Source organism: Ruditapes philippinarum, unplaced genomic scaffold (genome assembly GCF_026571515.1).
Source record: "Ruditapes philippinarum isolate M1 unplaced genomic scaffold, ASM2657151v2 ctg19450_1_1_1_1, whole genome shotgun sequence".
Lineage (NCBI taxonomy): Eukaryota > Metazoa > Mollusca > Bivalvia > Venerida > Veneridae > Ruditapes > Ruditapes philippinarum.
Window position 1 is genome coordinate 1 of NW_026854768.1, and position 11,551 is coordinate 11,551.

General features: G+C 34.7%; 1 protein-coding gene across 1 annotated transcript; it reads left to right on the forward strand.

Annotated features, from left to right (window-relative positions):
* The first annotated feature begins 335 nt into the window (after positions 1-335).
* On the forward strand, positions 336-11,068 carry LOC132740997 (uncharacterized). The gene is made up of 4 exons (XM_060729070.1): positions 336-491; positions 8,182-8,320; positions 9,432-9,624; positions 11,004-11,068. Exons 1-4 carry the CDS (start codon positions 361-363, stop codon positions 11,060-11,062), a joined length of 522 nt encoding a protein of 173 aa, XP_060585053.1. The 5' UTR covers positions 336-360; the 3' UTR covers positions 11,063-11,068.
* The last annotated feature ends 483 nt before the right edge of the window (positions 11,069-11,551 follow it).

Genomic DNA, 11,551 nt, shown 5'->3' on the forward strand with positions numbered 1-11,551 from the left:
TAAAATGTATGTTTGTCAATCTCCCCAGTACATTTACATATCATATATATATCAGAACACTTTAATATAAGCCGTTTATCAACGTCTATAAAATAATGTATTATCACTGATTTATATTACATAATATAAATCCGTGGTATTATAGACGTTGAAATATGATTTTTTTCAAAAATGGCATATATAAGTTTTTGATAGATATATGATACGTACATGCACTGGGATTGACAAATATACATTTTATTTGGAATTTAAATGCGTTTTAAGCTCCACACGCCAAGTGTCAGTGGATTGTTGTGGAAAAAATATAGTAGTGTTCGTCATATTAATTTCATAGTAGTGTTCAGCCTGTCAACTAAGCAAATGGCGTCAGACGTTGACAAGAACGATTTTCCTTTGTTTCATGAGTTCTCTCATCATCTCACGAATACAACAGACATTGTAGAAAATATTTTAGTTTATCTTAATGCGAGAGAACTAAACAGATCTGCGAGGTGAGCTGACATTTGAATAGAAATGTTTAAAATAAAATTGTAACATATTTTCGCGACAATACAATCATCCTCGAGTGACCAGTTTCGACGCCCTTAAGGATTGTTTTGTATGCGTCTATAAAAACGATGTGATTGTATTGTATAAAATGTTTTAACTTTTTAAAAAATATCTAACCTTTATGAAATTGGTAAATTTAAGCTGTTTTCCAGCTATTCCTTTTCATAAACAATCCTACTTTCAGGGGGCAGGGGACCTAAAAATGAAAAATTTTGTATTTCAGTGTGACCAGAAACACAATTCCAAATATTTCAAAATCTGTTTCACAGGCAGATAACCAGTTGCACAGCATTATTCAATGATATATGACATACATTGAAGAAAATAATAGTTTGCATGCATTGCTCCTTCAAAAAATGACTGACAGCAATTTATATTTACCCCCACCCAGCCAAAATCACACCTAAAATGTACCAATATAGGCAATCTTCATGAAGGGTCAGCATACTCCAGAATCCGCCCGATTCCTTTAAAAATATCAGTAACACGCAGTGCAAGCTATGGCATTTTCAGAAATGACAAATAAAGTGTCTGTCATACGTTTAGATTTTTCACAAAATTTATTTGAAATTTCTTACTTGTTTTGCGCCAACTATCAAAGCTTGATTTTTAACTTTTTCACCTCCATTCGGAGAGTCAGAAATACATACAAAGCTACCAAAATGCTTAGTTTCGGGTAAAAACCCAAAAATATATCTCATTTCCTACACACAAACAAGAAAGAATTACAATGACAGAGAAATATCAGAAGTTATCAGTACCTTCAAAACACCATGTCTGAGTTATTAAAAAATTTGACCGGGGCCATCATTCGAATATGTCCCCTGCCCCCTTCACTTCACCCATGAGCGGCCATTTTTATTGAGAGTGCCCTAAAACGACGCTATTGATTGGCTAATTTATTTACACACGATAGGAGACTGTACACCATAATTTTTTTACTTACGTTGTTCACCAATATCAAGAGCATAGATTTGCAAAGTATCAACAAGTGAAAACTAGTTTATCTTTTCTCTATTTCTTTCATAAATAAAGTATAATTATATGTGATAAATGCTATTGTTGTATTTTTACAGTGTTTTGGACGTTTTCCCTAGTCTGTTTGACCTCCTCTGCTGAAAAAATATAGGTTGGAAAATAGCACCTTTACTTTCTTTGTCGAACCTGCAAAAACAAAATAATACATTTAGTGGAGCAACTAATGAAAATATGGCAATTCATTCCATCCAAATAAGATAAACATATCCAATTAATTTTCAATTAACATTCATTTATCAATTAATAACCGTAAAAAAAATCTACAACACGTACAGGTTGCTTTAGGGTGAAAAAATGCGCCAAAAACAACACTATTGGGTAATTTTACTGCCACGTGACCTGAGAATAAGGAAATGAGGTCAGCAGACAGGGAGGTATTTTCCAGCCGATTTTTTCAAGGAAAACATGACATAGTAAAGTGAGGGTCAAAATTGCATTAGTGAAATCATACAAAAATCTCTTAAATAAGGTATAACATGCTAAATCTTACCTTTGGGTGTCTTATTTACTACATATTGTTACCTAACCAACTAGAGGATTCCCCTTTTGCTATAGCGTAATACAGTAATGACGTAAGCGGCCGCTTATATCAATTATGATGCAAAATATAAATGGCGTCGAAATAGGGCAGCGTAAAAACGGGTCACTCGACGCTATGCAATACCAAAAATTTTGTGACAGACAAAACTAGCACAGGGAGTCGACACAGTGTTAGAATAATTGAAAAAGTAATTCTAGAAAAAATAGATGTGATGGACTTTTCAAAGGCCTTGGACAAAGGGTCAGGTCATTCCTTCGCCACCATAGCCAAAGGGTTGCGGTGGAGGGTCAAATCTCCGACCAGCTGCCAGTGTTATACGGTGTCCCTCAGGGTTCAGTCCTAGGACACTGTCTATTCCTGGCATATATCAATGATTTGCCAGAAACTGTCAAAAGCAAAACCAGGTTATTTGCGGATGACACTATAGTCTATTTGACAATTAAAGGACAGACTGACGCTGACAGACTACAGGACGATCTACATAAACTTGAAGTTTGGGAACGGGACTGGGCTATGGAGTTCAACCCAGACAAGTGTGAGGTGCTGAGGATTACCCGTAAAAAGAACCCCACCATCTTTCCATACACTCTTCATAATAAAACCCTCAAGTCAGCAGAATCTGCAAAGTACCTTGGAGTAACTATCTCTAAAGACCTTAACTGGACACAGCATATTAATAACATCACCTCCAAGGCCAAAAATTCCCTAAGATTCATCCAGAGAAACGTCAAAACCCAAAACAGGCAACTCAAAACATCAGCCTATGTTACTTATGTCCGACCTCAATTAGAATACTGTTCCACCATATGGCACCCTTGGCAGAAACATTTAAGTCATAAGATTGAAAGTGTCCAACGAGCTGCGGCTAGATATGTTTGTAATTACTATAGCTTCGACAGTAGTGTAACCCAAATGCTAAATGAACTTGGGTGGCCTTCCCTAGAAAGCCGCAGACTTCAGTCCTCTCTTGTAGTGTTCTATAAAATCCAATACAAACTTGTATATGTTGACCATAACCATCTAACCCCAACTAGAAATCTGAACTTCCTGTCCCCTAGAACTCTCAGGTATTGGAATAGCCTTCCATATCAGGTCAAATCCAGTTCCAGTCTAGATGCCTTCAAGGATAGGTTGGCGAGAGTCACCTTCTAGTCCCCACCCCAGTATGTTTTTAATCTTGCACTCTTTCTTTTATCCTGCACCTTTTTTATGCCCCCTGGCATATAGTAATTGAACTGTCCGTCTGTCTGTTCGTCCGTCTGTCCGTACGAGGTTAACCTAGAATGGCAAGTTGGATTTTTCTTAAGTTCTACCTGTACCAATGGCTTCTTAGTTTACACACTTACTAATCAATACAAAGTACATGATCTGGTCAAGTTACATAACTATGGCTTCCGTATACCAAGTTATTGCCCTTTTCAGCACTTAGAAAATGAATAATGGTTAACCTAAAACGGCAAGTTGGAAATATCTTAAGTTCTATCTAAACTAATGGCTTCATAATTTCCACACTTACTTATCAATACAAAGTTCATGATATTGCCAAGTTTATATAACTGTGTCATCCATATTTCCCAGTTATTTCCCTTTTTTATCCCCCGCCAAAAAGGCGGCGGGGGATATAGAAATAGTCACCGTCCGTCCGACTTTCCGTCCTTCCGTCCAACATTTTTGTCCGGAGCATATCTCTAAAAGTATGTGAGTTATCAACTTGAAACTTCATAGGTAGATAGACCTCATTGAGTAGGAGTGCAGTGCACAAGAATGATAACTCTACCCTGCATAATTTTTGAGTTATTGCCCTTTGTTATTTTTCAAAATTGATTTTAGTCCAGAGCATAACTCAAAAGGCCTTTGAGATATCAACATGAAACTTCATAGGTGCATAGATCTCACTCAGGAGGTGTGCAGTGCACAAGAATGATAACTCTACCTTTCATAATTTTTGAGTTATTGCCCTTTGTTATTTTTCATACTTAATTTTTCACCTGAGTGGAGCATAACTAAAAAAGTGTTTGAGATATCAACATGAAATGTCATAGGTGGATAGATCTTATTGAGGAGGAATGTTGTGTGCAAGAATGATAACGCTTCCCTAACCAATTTTTGAGTTATTGCCCTTTGTTCTTTTTCATGCTATTTTGTCCGGAGCTTATCTCAAAAAGTATTTGAGGTATCAACTTGAAACTTCATAGGTGGATGGATCTCATTGAGGAAGAGTGCAGTGCACAAGAATGATAACTCTACCCTGCATAATTTTTGAGTTATTGCCCTTTGTTATTTTTCAAAATTAATTTTTGTCCAGAGCATAACTCAAAAGGCCTTTGAGATATCAAAATGAAACTTCATAGGTGCATAGATCTCACTCAGGAGGTGTGCAGTGCACAAGAATGATAACTCTACCTTTCATAATTTTTGAGTTATTGCCCTTTGTTTTTTTTTCATACTTAATTTTTCACCCGAGTGGAGCATAACTCAAAAGTGTTTGAGATGTCAACATGAAATGTCATAGGTGGATAGATTTTATTGAGGAGGAATGCTGTGCACAAGAATGATAACTGTTCCCTGTACAATTTTTGAGTTATTGCCCTTTGTTCTTTTTTATACTATTTTGTCCAGAGCTTATCTCAGAAAGTATTTGAGGTATCAACTTGAAACTTCATAGGTGGATGAATCTCATTGAGGAAGAGTGCAGTGCACAAGAATGATAACTCTACCCTGCATAATTTTTGAGTTATTGCCCTTTTTTTATTTTTCAAAATTAATTTTTGTCCAGAGCATAACTCAAAAGGCCTTTGAGATATCATTATGAAACTTCATAGGTGCATAGATCTAACTCAGGAGGTGTGCAGTGCACAAGAATGATAACTCTACCTTTTATAATTTTTGAGTTATTGCCCTTTGTTATTTTTCATACTTAATTTTTCAATTCAATTTTTTTCTCAAAAAGTATTTGAGGTATCAACTTGAAACTTCATAGGTGGATAGATTTTACTGAGGAGGGATGCAGCACACAAGAATGATAACCTACCCTGCATTATTTTTTGTTATTTTCAGCAATCAGTATTCACATAGGTTTCAAATCTGTAATCACTATAGCCATCAGTTTTCATTACCAAAAGACCTCTTAAAATGGAATTATTCTGCTCTACTACATATACATTCTTCCAATGAGCAAACACATTTGGCGGGGGATGGCCATGTTGACATGGCTCTTGTTCACTTTGAAAATAAGGCCTTGTCTGGTTAACCTATTTCAGCAAGTTGGATTTATCGTAAATTTCTCTTAATTGCTTAATTTATTTAATGATATCTTGCATATTTGGTAGGTGGATACCTTTAATGGTCCTCTAATTTTTTGTGGAGTAAGTGGTCTCTACGGTCAAGGTCAAGGTCACTGGTTTAGAAAATAAATTTAAACATTTTTGCTCATACAGCCTTTATTTTTTGTTTGATGTCTTTCATGTTTAATACAAACATGTCAAGGGAGGTCCTCCTTCCTTGGGTGTAGTAAGGGGTCATTTGGGTCAAGGTCAATGTCTCCAATGTCAAGGTCACCAATGTTAAAAAAAGATTTTTACAGGTGTATTAACCATATTCTATAGACAGATGTCATTTATAATTGATAGGAACATAAAATTTGATGGAGTTAGTGGTCAGTTGGGTCAAGGTCACCAGTGCTAAAAAAAGATTTATACACTTTTGCTCATACAGCCTTTATTTATTGACAGATATTTTTCATATTTGGTAGGAAGATAACTTGCATGGTATTCATCCTTTTGATTGGGGTAGGGATCAGTGGGTCAAGGTCACTTGTGCTAAAAATAAATGTTTACACTTTTGCCCATACAGGCTTTATTTATTGACAGGTGTATGTCATATTTGATAGGCAGATAACATGCATGGTATTCTTCCTTTTGATTGAGTTAGGGATCAGTGTGTCTAGGTCACTAGTGCTAAAAATAGATTTTTACACTTTTGCCTATACAGTTATTGACAGATATATTTCATATTTGGTAGGAAGATAACTTGCATGTTATTCTTACTTTGGATGGAGTTAGGGGTCAGTTGGGTCAAGGTCACAAGTGCTAAAAATAGATTTTTACACTTTTGCCCAGACAGCCTTTATTTTTTAATAGATTTATTTCATAATTGGTTGGAAGATAACTTGCATGGTATTCTTCCTTTCGATGGAGTTAGGGGTCAGTTTGATCAAGGTCATCAATGCTCAAAATAGATTTTAACATTTTTGCCCATACAGCCTTTATTTATTGACATGTGTATTTCATATTTGGTAGGAAGGTAACTTGCATGATATTATATAGGTGTCAGTGGGTCAAGGTCAAGGGTGCCAAGTATAGATTTCTTACATTTATATATATTTGATAAAGTTGAATATTTATCACTTCACAAGTCATAGCAATGACTTGGCAACTTATATATTTCAAAATTACAAAATGCCATGACTCTGTCAAGCGATATAACTTGTGTTTACAATTTTTTGGCAATGTTTCTATCCATAATTGAGTGAATGGGTAAACATTTTTGTGCCCCCACTTTAGTGGCTGGCATTTAGATTTACCCTTATCCGTCCGTCTGTCCTTCCGTCCATCCGTTCTCTTTTGTGTCGCACGTAACTCAAAAAGTATTTGACCTAGAGTCATGAAACTTTACAGGAATGTTGATCAGCATGTGTAGTTGTGCACCTGGGTATTTTCGTCTGGATATTTTTAGTATTTTCAGAGTTATTGCCCTTGACTTAGTAAAATTTTGCAATTTTCAACTTGTGTAGCATGTAACTCAAAAAGTATTTGACCTAGAGTCATGAAACTTTACAGGAATGTTGATCAGCATGTGTAGTTGTGCACCTGGGTATTTTCGTGTGCATATTTTTAGTATTTTTAGAGTTATTGCCCTTGACTTAGTAAAATTTGGCAATTTTTAACTTGTGTCGCACATAACTCAAAAAGTATTTGACCTAGAGTCATGATACTTTACAGGAATGTTGATCAGCATGTGTAGTTGTGCACCTGGGTATTTTCATCTGGATATTTTTAGTATTTTCAGAGTTATTGCCCTTGACTTAGTAAAATTTGGCAATTTTCAACATGTGTCGCACATAACTCAAAAAGTATTTGACCTAGAGTCATGTAACTTTACAGGAATATTGATCAGCATGTGCAGTTGTGCACCAGGCATTTTCGTCTGGATTTATTTAGTATTTTTAGAGTTATTGCCCATCACGTAGAAAATTTTTGCAATTTCCAACTTGTGTCGCAAGTTCCTCAAAAAGGATTTGACATACTAAGTCAATAAACCTTATGGGCAGGTTGCACAGCATATTTTAGATTTGCACCTGGGGTTTGGCTTGTGGATTTATCCAGTATTTGTAGAGTTATTTCCCTTGACTTAGTAAAAAGATTGACAGAACAGTGTCGCGGTGGGGGCACCCGTGTCCTATGGACACATTTCTAGTTCTATCATTATTTTACCGTTTAAGTTGAAAAAAAAATTGATGTGTTTGAAAATTACTAATTATTAATTAATGAAAATCAATAAAATTGAAACAGTTGTAGGGGAATCATCCATAATATTTTCTGCGTTAACTTGTGTATTTACTTTATTTTTGTAAGGAATTATTCAAACAATTATATTTACTTATTTTCTTACTAAGAAATAACTGTTTTATTTCACTTTAATTAAAAAAAGTTTGTTATTACACTCCATTAGATGAATTCCCCAGAGCTATAAACGGAAAATACAGGAAAACGGCATTTATATAGGTTTTCGAATTCATAAATGATGATACGCCAATAATAACCCTGTTAAAATATTTGTTTGATGATCCAGTACAACTAGTCGTATATGTCATATATATATGCACATTATGCAGATAAACTGTGTAGTCAAGGAGAGGAGTACTAATACTGTTAAGTATGCTTTGATAAACATGCAAAAAATCAATCTATGTTGTTGAAATTTTATGTTTAACACAAATGATCAGTGGAAATACAATGTACTATATTCTGTTGAATTATTGTTCTGTTTTATAGGGTATGCAGCTTTTGGGCAAAGATTGTTAAAAGGTTAAAAAGAAAGAGGAAAACAAGATCGTGGACTTGTCTGCACAATATCAGTGACGAGGATGATACGACAAGTGATGCAGTAGTACAGACACAAAATTTTATTCAGGTAAATAAAGGTTCTTAATCTAAAAGATGTTATAGCTTGTCACAAATATGGAGCCATGTTGATTTGAAATTCAACACTCAGAATAGCTTTGTAATACAAATGTATAACTTTCAATGTTGATAGCAAAATTTTCAGTTAACAATTTGCTTCACGAATTTTAAAAATATATATATATATAGATAGAAGAATTGTTAACTACAATTTATTATCCCCCGCCGATGGAATCGGGAGGGGGATATAGTTTGGCGTTGTCCGTCCGTCCGTCCGAATTTCGTTTCCGGAGTAGTTCTCTGCAACTACTGGCTGGAATTCAACGAAACTTTATGGGAATCATCAATATCAAGAGGAGATGCGCATCTGACCGTCCGTCCGTCCGTCAATCCAAATTTCGTTTCCGGAGTAGTTCTCTGCAACTACTGGCTGGAATTCAACAAAACTTTATGGGAATCATCAATATCAAGAGGAGATGCGCATATCGTCGGCTTGTTCCGGTCAGACACTTTAACTCAGAGTTATTGCCCTTGATTAGTTATGTAGTATGCATATAGTGTAAAAATCGTTTCCGCGCTAGCTTCTCTGCAACTACTGGCTGGAATTCAACCGAAACTTTATGGGAATCATCAAATACCAAGAGGAGATGCGCATATCATCGGCTTGTTCTGGTCAGACACTTTAACTCAGAGTTTATGGCCTTGATTAGTTATGCAGTATCCATATAGAAAAATATTTGTTTCCTCGCTACTTCTCTGCTACCACCGGCTGGAATTCAATGAAACTATATGGGATACTAAGAGGAGATGTGCATATAGTCGCCTTGTTCCAGTCAGATACTTATAACTCAGATTTATGGCCCTTGATTAGTTATGTAGTATGCATACATCTCATTGGCATTTCCAGATTTTACTATTTAACACAAAGTTATGGCTCTGTTATTTCCCTGAATATTAATCAAGTTCAAAGAATATTACTGTTTATGCCATGATTAATATATAAATAAAGCCTTATGTCTTCAGTTGTTGTGTTAATAATAACCAGTACTCGGCGGGGGATATAAATTCAACGAATTTGCTTGTTGTATGCTTGCATACTCTTTTACTTATTGATTTAACAGGGGCTATACACAGAGCCTGATGTTGTGTTTGTGATAAGTACAGCAGACCTTCTTCACATGAAAACTGGACTAGCAGGGCAGACAAGAAGTGGTCGTTTAACTCGTGGTGTAACACAGACTTACCAAGAGTTTGTGTGCTCATTATTACCACAGTCTTGCAAGTTATGTGGGATAGAATCAAATGGTATTATAGGTAGGTGTAAAGCCACTCCTAGAAGTCAAGTTAAAATGTTTAGGATTTTGAAATGAATTCAAGGTAGTTTGTAAAATGAAAAATTCTTAAAGAGATTTAATACAAGTTTATAAATATTTTAACTGAATAGAATAATTTTTATCCCTATTTTTGGAAGGCTGGGAAGTATATAGATTTACCCTTGTTTGTCCATTTGCTAGAGCCAATAAATATCTTAGAATAGTTGTCAGCTTTTGAACTTATGCACCTTAATATTTTTGGAGATCAGCAGCGTTATGCCCCCTGATTAAGCAAGAAAAAGAGCATTTTTAGAATTGTGTCACATGGAACTGTTCAATTATATAAACTGCTAGAGCCAGCCATGGCACTTCAACAAATAGTTGTCAGATTTAGAACTTTTGCCCCTTTGTAGATTGATGCAAATTTATTGAACATCAGCCCCTCATTAAGCAAAAATAACTTAATTAGACTTTTGTCATGTGAAACTACAGAGGTGTACCTGCTAAAGCCATGAAACTTTCAAATAATAGATGTATCACATGAATTTATACACTTTGGTAATTTGTCACAAATTAATTGGAGTTATGCAGCATTATAGTCCCTGTATTGCGACACAGCCCTGTATGACATCTTTGGGTTATTGGCCTTCATTAATTATTAATATACACGTATTTGACTTGACTTATGTCAATATCGTGGAGTAGTTAGTATCCTTAAATATTCATATATGACAAGTTGTTCCAATTATTCAAATATGACAAGTTGTTTCATTAATTCATATGTGACAAGTTGTTTCATTAATTCATATGTGACAAGTTGTTCCAATAATTCATATATGACAAGTTGTTTCATTAATTCATATGTGATAAGTTTTTAATAATTCATATAATTTATGACAAAAGTTGTTCCAATTATTCAATATATGACAAGTTGTTCCCAATTGTTTTCATATAATGAAAGTTGTTCCAAATTATTCATATATGACAAGTTGCTCTGATAATTCATATGTGACAAGTTGTTTTAATAATTCATATAATTTATGACAAGTTGTTCCAATTATTAATATATGACATGTTGTTCCAATTGTTCATATATGATAAGTTGCTCCTATAATTCAGATATGACAAGTTGCTCCAATTATTCATATATGACAAGTTGCTCTGATAATTCATATGTGACACAGTTTTTTCAATTATTCATTTATGAGTAAGTTGCTCCTATAAATTCATATTGACAAGTTTGCTCCTATAATTCATATATGACATGTTTGTTCCCAATAATTCATATATGACATGTTGTTCCAATAAATTCCATATATGAAAACAAGTTGTTTTTAAATAATTCATATAATTTATGAACAAGTTGTTCCAATAATTTCAGGACAACCTCAGATTGTAGAGAGAGTATAGAAGTTGAAAGATATATGAAGGTGATATAAAAGGGGGGTTTTCATTTCTTTGTCTACCAAAGTAATGAATGATGTGGACATTGAAAGTTTGCAGTTATGACAGATGACCGTTGTTTTGAAACACCTGGTTATTTAACAGATATAAGGAGTATGTTAACAGGTATAAAGGGCAACAGTCTCATATGTGGTAAATTGATAACTGATGAATGGTAAACCGAATTTCAGAACAAGCCAAGAAAATATGGTTTTCAGCTGAGGGATGCAGCATCTTATGCGCTGGTAGCAGGTGCTTTTGTAGATGCAATTTTCAATCATGATCCGTAAGTTTTACAAGATTTTCTATATCTTTCTTAAATTATTAGCTCACCTGTCACAAAGTGACATGGTGAGCTTTTGTGATCGCTTTTCGTTCGTCCGTCAGTCCCTTAACTTTTACTTTAAACGACATCTCCTCATAAACCAATTATGCCAATTTTCATCCAAACTTCACAGGAATGTTCCATTGGTAGTCCAATTTTA